This window comes from Staurois parvus, unplaced genomic scaffold, assembly GCF_062004578.1.
Source record: "Staurois parvus isolate SC_StPar_1 unplaced genomic scaffold, SC_StPar_1.0 ptg000719l, whole genome shotgun sequence".
Lineage (NCBI taxonomy): Eukaryota > Metazoa > Chordata > Amphibia > Anura > Ranidae > Staurois > Staurois parvus.
Genome location: NW_028318515.1, coordinates 2,754,327 through 2,769,023, shown reverse-complemented (window position 1 = coordinate 2,769,023; position 14,697 = coordinate 2,754,327). Strand labels below are relative to the sequence as shown.

Here is a 14,697-nt window from a genome sequence, read left to right as displayed (position 1 = left end):
TAGCGAGCCCTTTTTGTTTGTCCTGTTAGGATTCGTAAACATACCATATATTATCAAATGTGCTCCTGTTTTTGCAGTGAGTGCAGGCCATCGATTGCTATAATTTTGTGCTTGTGAAAGGTTTTACTTAAATATTTAATTTCTGTTTTGTGTACGTCTTCTATAATAAAATTGTTACATTTAATGAAATGATTATTATAGCAAATTTGGGCAGATGAGAGAATGGAGGTTAGGGAATTTGTGATACTTCATGTCAGATATCACTATAATTTCCGCAGTAAGTGCCCATTCACACCTCTTCATGTGTGTTACCACACAAGGCAATGAATGGGGCATAAACAGACCCCAACACACAAATATAAGGTACGTACACTTCTTTTGGGAAGCACACCACAATGCATGTACATACTTCTGCGGCAGTGTGGAAATGTGTGGGTATATGTATACGAATGAATAGAAATGTGTTGGAGTGCTGGTGGTAAGATGGTGCATACCCTGTAGAGAACTTAAGGTGGATAATTGCAGTTCTTTAGTGTAATGCTATAGCTCACTGGTACTTTTTAAAGCATTATTAAACCCGAAACCAAAAATTTTGTATATTGCAGCTTACCAATCTTTAGATGTGGTGACTGCATCCGTTTTCATTTGTTTTTGTTTCCCTTGTTTTGTTTGCAGGTAAACGCAGGTTAAAAAAACGTCGGTTTTGCCGCGGTTTCATACCGTGTTTATGCACGTTTGCGTTTAGAAATGTTTTTTAAAGATAAGCACAGGAGAACCTCCCAAACGCCCAGAATGCACTGGAAAGTGGTAAATTATTAACTATTTCAGAGAAATATAGATAGTAGAAGCAGAGATAGCAGTATGTGTTGAGATTAGCTTAGGTTTGAGTTGCTCATTAACATTTCTTTTGTTTCCAAGGGTGGGAAAGGTGTCTGGTGGAGTGAGTCATTAAGGTCACCTGGCAGGGGGCTTTCATGAGGAATTTGAGGTGTGAATGGTCATTAACATATCTTTTGTTTCCAAGGGTGGGAGAGGTCTGAGGTGTGAATTGGTCATTGCAATGTGTGACAAGCTTGGTAGGAACATCCTGTGTTCAGTGTTTTGTCCATTTGAGTACCTTGAAAACGATTTGTTTGCATTTTTCATGATGAAAAAAGGATCTGGACAGCATCTGGAAATGAAACAGTTAAAAAAACGCTTATAAGCGCAAACGCTTATAGACGCGGTTAGCCACGTTTACAAGCATTTGGCATTTGAAAAGCTGATGAAATCTACTCCTGAACGCAAGTTTATTGCGTTAAAAAAACGACTGTAAACTCAACTTCCTGTAAACGACATAGTGTACATGGACACATAGGAAAACATTAGGGAGAGTTCAGGGGCTGCTGAAAAAAACGCAGAAAAGCCTCTAAATGTGAGTTTATCAGCTGCAGTGTACATGAGCCCTAATACTTTATAATCCATTACAGCAACATTTATTTTTTCCTTTTGGCATAAAGATTTTACATGAATAAAAGCTGATCATTTTAACCACCTCTGCAAGCATTAAATGGTTTGTCTCATCCATGTAAATTGATACATATTTTAAGCTTGAGCTTTTAACGTAATAACGGACTTGCTGGCTGGATCACCACATGAAAGTAGAAGAAAGCCTAAAAAGAAAATAAATGCAGCCATCCTAGCAAAGAATTGATAAGCTGCAGTATAAAAAATGTTTTCTTTTGGGTTTAATACTGCTTTGAGCTTCTTATGCTACATGATCTAATCTACTCATGCATGGCCTTATTGCCTGCTGTGAACCTATGTGGTAAACCAACAGCAGTGCTGTACACTGCTGTGTAAAGATCTCCCCACAAGAGGTGATACTTGCACTGTCATCTTATGTGATATTACAGCATCAGTATCAAAAGGACAAAAGTTTTGATGATACATTTTTGTGTTTCAGAAAAAAGCAGAGGCCGCTCATCGTATATTGGAAGGATTGGGACCTCATGTAGAACTGGTATGTCACATTATTGGTGCACTAGAATATAATTTCAGCCACTTATATGATCAGCAGTTCTGTCTTACATTCACACAGTTCTGAAATTTGGAACTTCTAGTTTGTGGTGTGTGAAGCACTCTGCTGCTTCCTGTAGATAATTGTCTATTGATTTTCATTGCAGCCATTGTACAACCAGCCGTCAGACACCAAGCAGTACCATGAAAATATTAAAATGTAAGTGTGCTGGAAATCACAATTGTATAGTTATTTGTAATAACAAAATAATAGCCTTAATTGATTGACAATTACTTTAACATTAGCACAGTAAAAGGTATGGAAACAGCTTATGTATGGGGAAAACAATATATTGAAAGAGTAAGGAGTTCATAAGACTAATCAATATTTTTCAGAATAGTGGGATATGGGCTTATATTGTGCTTTATGTTCTAGTGCTTTGTACAGTACTAGCTGTTCTCTTTCAGGGATACTGGGCACTGGCTTCTGAGATATGCCTAGCTGGGATATAGTTATACTTAAAGTGGAACTTCACTCCCTCAATCAACATTGACTATTTTTAATCCTTATGCTTCCACCATTAGTAATTAAACAGAAAAGTATAATATATTTACTTGTTTTAAACTTTTTTTTTTAATGCATTTTTTTCAGTTACTTCCTGGTTTCCAAGCCTAGGCAAATGATTTCATGCATCCCAGGAGTCTTCAGGAGGGGAGGAGGGGCTTTCTGGGCTAAGGGAGATGGATTGCAGATTCCAGAAATTAGATTCAGCTGCCCTTACTTTAGATGACCACTGCCAGAAATCTTGGAGGGCTGTTTTTCAAAGTGATTTCTCAGTAAAATAAAGCATGGGGGCATGGATGGGGGGGGGGGGGCGTTGCTTTGAATATTAAAAATGAATTGCATATTGTTTTTGGTTTGTGCTACTTACATGTAGTGTAGTTCCTCTTTAAAAAAAAAACACATTTCCATCAGTGATTTTTTTTTTTGGGGGGGGGGGGGGCACTGGCTCTTGAGATGTGTCTAGCTGGGGTGTATTCATCCTTAAAAAAAAAAATAACACAATTCTACAAGCAAATTTTTAAATCTTGCCTTCCTCTCTTCCTGATACTATTTTCTGTGGCTTTTCAGTATGTGTGGGAATATTACAGAAGGCCAGATGCTTGTTAAAATCCTGAACCATAATGTCTTTTTTTTTTTTTCCATTTTGTTTTAGAAATCAGACAATGCGCAAGAAGCTTATACTATATTTTAAAAGGAGGAACCATGCACGCAAGCAGTGGGTAAGTGTGATGTGATGTACATAACAAAGCAGTGTTGCTTTGACTTGCTTCCAAAACATGCCAAAATTTGCCCCAAAAGTTGTGTTGGAAAAATCAAGGCCTTTTGATGATCTTGCTTTTACTCAAAGCCAGACAATTTCAACCTAAATGAGACATTTCTGAGAACTAAGGTATTTGTCACCAGAAAATGTATATTGAACACAGGAACAGCGAGCGCTCAAGACCCTGATAAGGTCAGCAGCAAATGCACTAAAGATGAACCCTAGACCTTATATAAAACACAAACAAAAATTGGTGCAGCGCTGAAAAAATTATTATATAAAAGTGCAATACTCAAAATATTATTGATATGAAGATATTAAATACAAGTGGTAACACAGAAGTGAATGAAGCGCTGAAATGAGTGCAATTAAACAAATGCGGCTGTGACGGTCATAAAACAAAAAAGTGTTCATATGATGGTGAGGGTCTGACAAACACCGCTCAGAAAATTGTGCTGCACACAAATCTTATTGCACACGTGATATCAGATTATTCCATGTGACTTTTATCTGTGCAGGGAATTGATAAAAATGCTCACTCACCAGATGCGCATTGTAAAAGTGCAATGTGTTGAATCATATATTGACCAAGGATCTGCAGGAAGCCCCCTTTAAATGGACCAGACAGACAGCATGGGAAGAGACTCCCTCCTCTGGATTTGAGACTGCTCAGCAACTGTTATCCAACTGGAGTCCTGGAAATCATTTAGGGGTGCTCCACTCGCCCATCCACATCACTCATTCGCAGTCCTCTGTAAATGGTAAAACTACAAGTCCTCAATGAACTATCACGGGGCTGTGGTGGTTCATTGATTCTTATTGTCAGTATATCTGCTTGCCTGTACAAGATGTAGCTATACATATAGGCAGCTGATATACTTGCAGGTCTCCAGGAGACCTGCATGACACCAGCAGACTGCCACATAGGTTTGACTTTTAGCCTTTTTTTGCCCATGGGAATATATTTTTCAGTGTGTTCACATATGGTCTTTTCGAAGAACTCCCATTTCTGTGTTGTGTTCATCGATGCCAATATTCCCTCCCAGTCTAAGTCTTGGAGAGCATCTCTCAGCCTTGGAAAATTAGCTGTCTTAAAACTGACCATTTTTATTTTTCTCTTATGTGCTTGCCATTTACAGCTAACAATAAATGAAATCATCTTATGGTCACTGCTACCCAGTTTTTTTATATGAACATTCGTAATAAACTCTGCATGGTTTGAGATTACCAGGTCCAGCAGAGCATCATTCCTAGTTGGGGCCTCTATGAACTGTACCATAAAATTGTCCTGTAGCATGTTTAAAAATGTTTGCCTTTTAACTGTTCCTGCAGTACCATTACTCCAGTCAGTTTCCAGGTAGTTAAAATCCCCCATTATTATCATTGTCCCAGCCCTTGCAGCCCTTTTGATCTGTGCAAGGAGCGGAGTCTCCGCCTCCTCAAAACACTCGGAGGCCTATAACAATCTCCAATGATTACCTTTGTAGTACGCACCCCCATGTGCAGTTCCTCCCATAATGCTTCAGCCTCATCACACTCTCCATCAACTAGGTCCTCTTTCACACTCGCTCTGAGATCACTTCCCACATAGAGTCAGACACTACCACCTTTCCTATTTACCCCGTCTCTCCGAAAGAGAACATAGCCAGGAATATTAATGGCCCAGTCACGTGAAGAATGAAGCCAAGATTCAGCAATACCAATTAAATCATAGTTGTCTTCATGCACCAAAGCTTCCAACTCACCTATTTTGCTTGGTGACATCTCTCGTGTTGGAGCCATGATTCATGTCAATCAGCTTGGTGCAACAGCTCACCAAGGTGTGCAAGCACTCTTTTTTAACTGCAGACTAATTAGCAGATGTAATCTGATGCAGATGTTTATTTTAGAACTGCAAAGTACATGGTGATTCCATAATATTTTCCTCACAACTGAGTGATTCCATGTTGTTGCTTGATCTGCAAAAACAGTTGCAATTGACTACAGTTTTCTTTCTTTTTTTATTTTTTTCAGTGTTTCTTAAAGCCAGAAGATTGGAATGTTAAATGAAAATAGTTTTGAGTCATGTCTGTGATTTTTTTTTTTTTCTACACAATTAACTGCTTTCCGGCTGCTCTATAGCAGAAATACTGCTACAGGGCAGCACAGGTGCTCAAAATCACGTATATATACGTGATTTTGCATTTCCGGGTAGGGGGGCGCATGCGCGCGGCCATTCACGGCCGTGGCTGTCAATCACTGCAAAGCACACCCATGCAGACCAGTGTGATTACAGTGAAGCACACAGACCCCGTCCGCTAATAAAACACTCCCTGCACACAGTTAACCCTTTGATCGGCCCTCATGTTAACCCCTTCCTGCCCAGTGCCATTAGTACATTGTCAGCACTTTTTTTTTAGCACTGATCACTGTATTGGTGTCACTGGGGATGCTAGTGACACCAAGTCAGTTCCCCCCAGTGTCTGAATGTCTGCCGCAGTCCCGCTATAAGTCGCAGATTAGCTGCCATTACTAGTAAAAAATAAAAAAAAAATCCCAGTATATATATATCGCCATTTGTAAATGCTATAACTTTCACTTAAACCAATTAATTTACACATATTTGGATTTTTTTAGCAAAGACATGTAACACAGTACATTTTGGCATAAATGTATGACAAAATTAGATTTTTTAATTTTTTTATTGGACATGTTTAATAGCAAAAAGTCAAAAAAAAATTTTTCTCAAAATTGTTGGTCTTTTTTTTTATAGCGCAAAAAATAAAAACCGCACAGGCAATCAAATACCACTGAAAGAAAGTTCAATTTGTGGAAAAAAAGGACGTAAATGTCATTTGGGTGCAGTGTTGCATGACCGTGCAATTATCAGTTAAAGTAACGCAGTGCTGTAACGCAAAAAATGGCCTGGTCAGGAAGGGGGGGAAATCCTCAAGAGGGCGAGTTTTTATGCAATTGAATGAACATTTTCCAAGTGTTGCGATTCCATGCTTTTTGCCAGAGATTATAACTTCAGCTTGTGCAATTAAGCTTTGGCAATAAAACCTGGAAGCTGATTGGTTTCTATGCAGAGGTGCACCAGATTTTGCACTCTCCAGCTTTAGCAAATAACCCCCGCAATGTTTGAGTAATTGATAATTGCCCACAATTCAGCTGAGACTTTGCAAGAAGTGTAAGTGAATGTAAGCTAAGCTGGGTCAAGTAAACCTGTGAACAGTGGCAGAATTGCAAAGTGTTTTGTGATTAATTGCATATCAAGTTATATCGTTGGTGCTGTATTATAATAACAATGATAATAATATTGGAAGTCTCTGTGACTTAAACATTTTGCAAAGTCCAAGCCAGACTGTGAAAGAAGCTCATGTGATTTTGGCTTATGCAGTGGCGAATATAAAATTGAATTTCTAGTCCGTTTACCAGTAACTACTGAAATGGATTACAGATGGACACATGGCTTATTGGGTTTCAGGAATGTGAATTATAATGAACTCAGTTTACCAAAGATTAGAGTAGTCTAGTGGAGACTTTCAGGAGTTTTATGACAGCAGCAAAGATTTTCCAGCTGCAAATGCAAAGCATTGCCTTCTTAGAACAGGGCATATGTATACTTCCACCATGAATTAAAAAAACAAGGTGTTTATTCATTTAAAATATGTGGTTGGACAAACTGTGCACCCAGAGTTGCTGGTTTAGCACATCGGTACAGCCTGTAATAAAAAGCTGTTTATTCAGTTTATAGGTTTTCCTGTTTAAAAATGTAAGAGATTTACTTGTCATTACTTCCATCACAAAGAAAAAAATTATTCCTCATTTGTTAGGGACTGATGTGCGTGTACAATATATATATATATATATATATATATATATATATATATATATATATATATATATATGCGCTGTGTAAATTGACTGCACTATATAAGTACCTGTAATAAATAAATAAAATATGGAATACAATAGAGTTGGCTCTGAGAAAGAGGCAAGTCCTCGAAACGCGTCAGCCTATTGGATGTCTACACTCCCTATTGCGGACTGGTATTCAGCGCGGTGTTGACCCAGCTGTTCTTTTATGACATGCCTTGACTATATTGTCATTTGTGAGTACAACACCTACTTTATTTCTTATTAAACATTTTTTATGGTAATGCACTAGGCCTGTGCGCCCTCTGTTTGTTCTTTCCTCATTCAGTATATTTGGATTCCCCCGGTCCATTTGAGGGCAGCAAGGTGTGCATGTTCCAGGACATTCTTAATGTGGTTGTAGCCTGCATCGAGTCCATCCCCAAGCGCAGGAGCATTTGTGTTTGCTGACACAACTGGATGAGTCAGAGTGTCCTGCATTTGCCTGTTCAGTTGGCATGTAGAAAGTTTACATTATAGAGAGTTTGAAGATATACATGATCTATTGTGCTCTTTCTTTAGAAAACAATGGGGTTTATTTACTGTAGATAAATAGACTTTTCACTTTGCAAGGGAAGTTGCCCTAGAACTTACTTATTTCATTATCTTGTTTTCATAATCCATTCACGTGTTGGGTATTCTTTGCAAAGTGAAATTTCACCACATTCATCAAGCTCTAGGGGAAATTCCCTCAAAGTTCATCTTCTTTTGCAAAGTGAACAGCCTATTTTCCTTTAGTAAATCAACCCCTATGAATGCACTGTGACATCGATCTTTTGGGTGCACCTTGTATTAAATGTATTCAGTCTGCTCCATGACACCCCTTAATGGTTCCTCATAAAGCAGCACACACCTGTGGGTGCCAGCCAAACTCTGGACATCCTTGCCCTCACTTCACTGTAGTCCTCAAATTGCAAAGCTTCAGAGAGCTTCCACCCAGAAAACTTTTAATATACACAATATTGCCAAAAGTATTGGGACACCCCTCCACATCATTGGATTCAGATGTTCCAATCGCCTCCATGGCTACAGGTGTATAAAATCAAGCACCTAGGCATGCAGACTGCTTCTACAAACATTTGTGAAAGAATGGGGCGCTCTCAGGAGTTCCGTGATTTGAAACGTTGTTCCGTGATAGGTTGCCACCTGTGCAATAAGTCCATCCATGAAATTTCCTTGCTACTAAATATTCCACAGTAAATTGTTAATGGTATTATACAAGGTGGAAGCAACTGGGAACAACAGCAGCTCAGTCACAAAGTGGTAGGCCATGTAAAATGACAGAGCGGGGTCAGCGCATGCTGAAGCGCACAGTGCACAGAATTCACCAACTGTCTGCAGAGTCAATAGCTAAATGCCTCCAAACTTCATGTGGCCTTCAGATTAGCACAACAATAATGCGTTGAGAGCTTCATGGAATGGGTTTTCATGGCTGAGCAGCTGCATCCAAGCCTTACATCACCATGTGCAATGCAAAGCGTCGAATGCATGTAAAGCACACTGCCACTGGACTCTAGAGCAGTGGAGACATTTTATCTAAAGTGATGAATCACTCTTCTCTGTCTGGCAATCCGATGGATGTGTCTGGGTTTGGCGGCTGCTGGGAGAACAGTACTTTCCTGACTGTATTGTGCCAATTTTTTTGGCTTATTGTTTTTTTGTTTTTTTTTAAGGCAAAGATAAATGTTTAGAGTTGCAACTTCTGTTTTTTTTTTTTTTTGTTCTGTGTGTCCACTTTGGGGCAATTACCCTTACTTTTGTTCCAGAGACATAACAGTAAGTGGAAGGAAATCAAACCAAAAAAGGGGGAAATCCCATGTTTGCCAGTTATCCCCAGAACATTTGTCCCTTTTTGGAGACTACCCCCCTCCCCACCTTCTGTTCTGGTCACAGCTTTAAATGAGAAGTATGGCCAAAACTTTTTTGCCCATGCTTGTTTGGTCTCTTGTGACCCAGAATCAGCTGACAGTGGGCTTGAGCCCACTTTCACATTACAGTGCTGCTTCAGGCTCTGGAAGGATACTGACAATATTGTCTGGATCCACCCAGCTGCCTGATTGACAGCTGGCTCCAGATCTCATCACACAGTTGAAAGCTGGAGTCAGCTTCTCCCACTCCGCACTCCAGTGACTGTGGGAGGGGGAGAGTGGAGAGTGGAGAGCAGTGATTGATAGTCACTGCTCCCAGCTCCTAGAACTGAGCGATCAGTGGTCATTTGATTGCTCATTGCTCAGTTTCAGAGCCGACCGAGGACAGCTATATGCTATCACTATGAGTATGTTTGTTGTTTTTTGTTTTTTTTTTCTACCCTAAACTTCTTTTGATAAGTTCGCCTTTCTAGAAAAAATGATAAATACACATTTTTTTGCAGAATAAAAATGTGCATTTATTATTTTGTTCTACGGGAGCCTGGAAAGCATTGCACCCCTGATCTGTGCATCACAATGTCAGGCTTCTGCAGACAAGCCCTGCAGCTTTCTGCGTGTACCTTCATATGGGCTGTCTGTGTGAAAGCTGCAGGGCTTGTGAATGAACTATGAGAGCACTCATTCGAGACCTTGTAGTTCATTTAGTACTGCAAACCATCAGCCAAGGTGGCTGACGGTACTTGTAGTTCATTCACAGGAAACAGAATGAATGACACGGATGTGTCAGCAGAGCCCTACAGGGCCGCACTCTTTTCAAAAAGTGACAGCGGGTGCGGAGAGAAGATTCCCCATTCACTGTCATACTGAGGGGGGATCTGGCGGCAGGAGCTGGGAGATGTTACATGTTCCACCCTATCAATGGATGTTACGTGTAACATGTTCCTAAAGGTGAACTTACCCTTTAACATTTTAGACATTTCTCACCTTCTGTTCACCAGTTTGAACTATTGATTTACTTCTGATTTAAGATATTTTTGCACATCATACTATAAGTCCCCACAGTAATTAGAACTACTATTTCCAAGCTCTGATGAAGGGGATGAGGGGGGTTTCTGGCCTCTGAAATTCATTGTTTACTGTAAACCTGTTGTAAAAAAAAAAAGATTTATGGACTTTTGAGCTGGTCATCTGTTATTTCATCTTTTTGTTTTCTGTTCAACAAGGACAGAGAGTGAGTGTAAGTCTCCCAGACAGAGAAATAAAAAGCAATAAAAACCTAACAGGGTTCTAACTCTTCCTATAACTTGTGCAGAATTTAATAACCTCTGTAGTGTGGAACATTGTGGGTTAAAAGGAAAAAGCTAATTACCATCAGGTTAAGGTGCCAACTGCACAGAGCTTTTGGTGCCAAAGGACAGCTTAATGTTTCAAGGTATGAAGGAACAGACGCTGACCCAGCAAAATACAAGGTAGAATTAATTAAAAGTACAGAAGCGTAACTTCTCCTTTCTGACTGATCACCACAGCTTACTGAGGAATAAAAGCTTTTTTTTTTCTCTCTCTCTCCAGCCAGCTGCACTCAGAAAAGCAAGAAAAGAATAAAGATGTAATTTTGCTGTGCAATTAGGGGGATACATTTTGCAATAAACCTCTTTCATAGTAGAAATACATGCAGATGAGCCAAATACATGTAGGTTTTTACGTTTTGAAGCGTAACATCGTCACTTTTAAAACATCACAAATGGCTTATCAATGAATCTGAAAAGTTATGGTTTTGGTAGGAATAGAAAGATACATCAGCACATCAAGATGCACGTCAGATACTCTCTGCACTGCAAGCACATAATCTTAATTCTGTTTTAGGCCTGGTTCACACCTATTTTTTTAGTGTTTTTTTCATTTTGCAGAATCTCACTACAGTCTATTTAACATGGTTTCCTATGGAATAAGTTCCTATGCGTTTTCAGCCACCGAGTTTTTGGAAAGAACCAGGGACTTCTTTTCCCACAGCAGATTGCAACATGCATAGGTGTGAACCAGGCCTAAAAGTGAAACTTTCTTTGGTCTGTGAATGCCCCCCAGCCTATCCGCTTGGCCTCAAGGATGGCGAGAAATACCCATCATTTTTGGGTATAGGTTAACATATGACTCTTTTCTCTCTCCCCTATATGACAGGGCTAGGTGCCTCCTAATAAGCCCAGGGCAGGAGTCCATAGCCCTATGTAAGTGGGCTCAATTTGGTGCTTACACAAGACATTCTTTCCCTATTTCCTTCAACAGAGTGCAGCCTGCGAATGAGTAAATGGTTGTTTATGGGGGTGAGTACTTAGGTCATCACCCCCCTCCCAGACGTGGCCAGCGGTGTATTTAGCGTGAGACAAATAATCATTTGCCTTGGGTGGCAATTTTCAGGGAGGCGGCACCGCTCCTTCGGAAGAAGGTACCTAGGGAGGCACTGCTGAGGATCTGAGGAGGGTGCGGGGATGGTCAGCTGCTGTTCAATTCTTGAGAGACATGGTCAGTCAATTGGGAGGTGGTGGCCGGGATTCAGACAGTGTCTGGAGAATCAGACACTCAGTGCTGGTCCGGGGGTTGACGGGACAGACAGTCTGTGGTTCCCCTCCTCTCCTGGACCCCTTCCCAGCTCCCGGCTCGTCATGCTCACAAATAACTGACTCACACTGTCGATTATATTGGAGACCATGACCACTCATCTCTGTTCATCTCTGTTCATCTCTGGTCTGTCACTGCCTGCCCTCGCCCATCACAGTGGGCTCTTCCACCCAGAGCAAGGACTGAGGGGAGGGAGGGGGGGGGGGGAGTAGAGTAGGGATTGGTGGTGATGAGAGCGGAGCAGTGTTAGAGGGACGGTAATGATGATGGGCTGGCTTCTTGTTGCACTGTGGTGAGTATAAGACAGCCAGCGGTGGATGCACATGCCAGGCTTCTGCCTGTGTGATGAGTGACGTGGTGTCAGATCTCGGCTTTGGCAGTGTGTGTGATCATCAGTTTTGCAATGATCATTACTCATCCATGAGATCACATGACAGTGTATGTGTGCATCAAAATGAAAATGAATGTCACTTCTAGTCCTGTGTGCACAGTCCATGGTGGAGGCTGGATGTCCCACCAGAGGCTCTATGCCCCCTCCTCCAGTACTGCTGAATGCAGACTGAAGGGGGAATAGTTCAGTTGGTTCTCTTATTCCTCCCATTAGCTGATTCCTTCTGGGAATCCCCCAAATTCCTCTGTCTCGGGGGGCACTAGGAAGGATGATATGGATTTCCTTGCAGATATAATTTGATCTGATCCAGTAGTGATAACACTTAGGGGGTGGGATGGCTGTGACCTGTATGCCGTGAATGGACCCATAGACTGGAGGAGCTCAGGGTGACCACTCTATATGCTTTTTTGTCCAGCATGCTGTGTAGTGGGAGGTAATGCATACTTCATACACCCCCAGTGCCATCTAACCCATCTAGCCCTCTGATCACACACTGCTTTTTCATTCACTGCTCATCCGTAGAGTACCTACAGTTGTCACCTGTCCAGGATTCACCCTGACGGTTTGGGTTTTGAATCATGTGTCCGGGTTTCAGTCTGCCTGAAACTCTGACACATTGGTCAGATCAGGTTGTGGCTTCCCAAGTTACCAAAATAGTCATACACCAAAGTATTGCCATTCCAGGAGCTGCGGGTGGCTGTCTGGGGGCAGGTTTGGCATCACTGGGGGAACAGGATGATGATGTCAGCAAGAGTAATTTGGCCACACCCACTGTTCGCCATGGCACGCTATGTGCCCAGTATTACTACTCTCCTTGGGGCACCCAAAAGCTGTCCCAGGTCTTTTATATTCCTATAGTGTATACTACGATAAAAAAATGTGCCCTGCGCCTTTACAGTGTTCAGGCTTGGCTTAAAGAAATGGTGGCAACCCTAAGCCAGGGGGCTAGGGCTGTGGCGGCCAGTGATGGCAGAGGGGGGTGGCACTGGGGTGAGGGGGGCTTGGTTCTGTGTTGCCTAGGGCAACACAAGAACCAAATACACCACTGGACGTGGTTCATTATAACACAGTCACTTCTTCCCAGCTAGTACCCCGCATGTACCTGGATTCTAATTTATTCCTTTGTATGACAGGCATCTCTATGCTTCACACTTTACCAGTCCATAAAAGCATGCACAGGAGGAAATTGTCTTCCATTGCTTTTTCCCCTAAGTACTCTATGTTCTCATCATGAACTACAATCTTGTTGCTGTAGGTTACTGTGCCTAACAATTGGATCCCTATATTGAAAAAAAAAAAAAAACAGTAATGGAACCACTGTGAAATGTTATTAAATATGCAGGAGTAGTACTTAGTGAACAGCTCCATTCCATACTATGATAGATCTGCATTAAAAGGAACCTACCAGGGGTCATCATCTTAATCCTCACTTTTGATATCTAATTAAATGTTGTCCAGAAGAAAGTTAATACATTTGAGTCATTACTGTTTGCACTCCTGTTGCACGTTGGTAAATGCACCTGTAGTAAAAGTATTGTCAAGATAGCATCCCCTGAGCCTACACTTCAGACCACAATGATATCTCTTTCAAAAAAGAAAAAAGTGAAATCGGCTGGTTAGAAAAAATGTTCATTTTCAAGCAAACTGCGTGTTAGAATTTCTTATGGTATCTTGTGTCCCCTGAAACAGTGGCAGTCCTTTGCCCAGATGCTTACTGTTGCTGAGCCAGGATTAAGAAACATATGGAGTCTTTAAGAAACTAGTTCTAACATTTCTGTACAATCTGAATGTGCTGAATTTGAAGTGTGTGTTGTCTAAGGTCATATCTGAAGGTTCTTCCTAATTCATGAGGGGTGGAATAGACCAAACCCATAAGGTATTCCTTTAGGGAAATGCCAGAGGGTAATTACCTTTTGGAAAGTACCAGATAATTCCACTATGCAATTCATTAGCATGCTGTCAGAAACAGATCAGCAATATGAAGTGCTGAGGGAGTGGTGTGGATCACCATTCACAGCTTGAATTTTATTGCTTCAGTCTTGATATCATAACATTTCTCTATTATTCTGGCTGCAGTGACAGAACATTTGTAAAACAATATCCAAGTGAGTTTACAAGAAAAATAAACCTGTAATAGTATAGGAGTTTTCAACGTTTGTTAAGGCGGTAAAAACTGGCAGGAAAATAGCAAAGCAGATCTTGACTCAACAAGTGCCCTGTACTCGGCACAATGCTGGAATTGTTTATGCTGGAAAGAGTTCTGCACAAACTTTAGGAATTATGAATTCAGTTTTTCTTTTATTTTATGGATTTTCCATTATTTAAAATTACATTACAATATAAAATACAGTAGATTATTGGAGGCACTGCGCACATACTATATAAAATCTGATCATGATAGTTAAGCAGTGTGTGTATAAAGTGTCTGTGTGTAGAACCTATGGTAGCCCTTAGAAATCTTATAGACGTCTCTGACTAGTCCCTCTAACATTTTCTGATCTTTATTTACAGTATTCATTTTACAAATAGTGCATGTACACTCCCTGGCCACTTCACCATGCCAGTACCGAGTTGCACCCACTTTTGCTTCCAGAACTGCCTTAAT

At 40.8% G+C, this 14,697-nt stretch overlaps 1 protein-coding gene across 19 annotated transcripts in view; it reads left to right on the top strand.

Annotated features, from left to right (window-relative positions):
* The window catches only part of NCOR2 (nuclear receptor corepressor 2), a 708,717-nt gene that overhangs the window by 373,993 nt on the left and 320,027 nt on the right, over positions 1-14,697 (top strand). For all 19 annotated transcript variants that reach the window (XM_089653704.1, XM_089653697.1, XM_089653690.1 and 16 more), the window contains exons 7-9: positions 1,946-2,002; positions 2,166-2,218; positions 3,216-3,282. In XM_089653704.1, the coding sequence (XP_089509830.1) occupies positions 1,946-2,002; positions 2,166-2,218; positions 3,216-3,282 (177 nt within the window). The remainder of the gene's footprint in view (positions 1-1,945; positions 2,003-2,165; positions 2,219-3,215; positions 3,283-14,697) is intronic.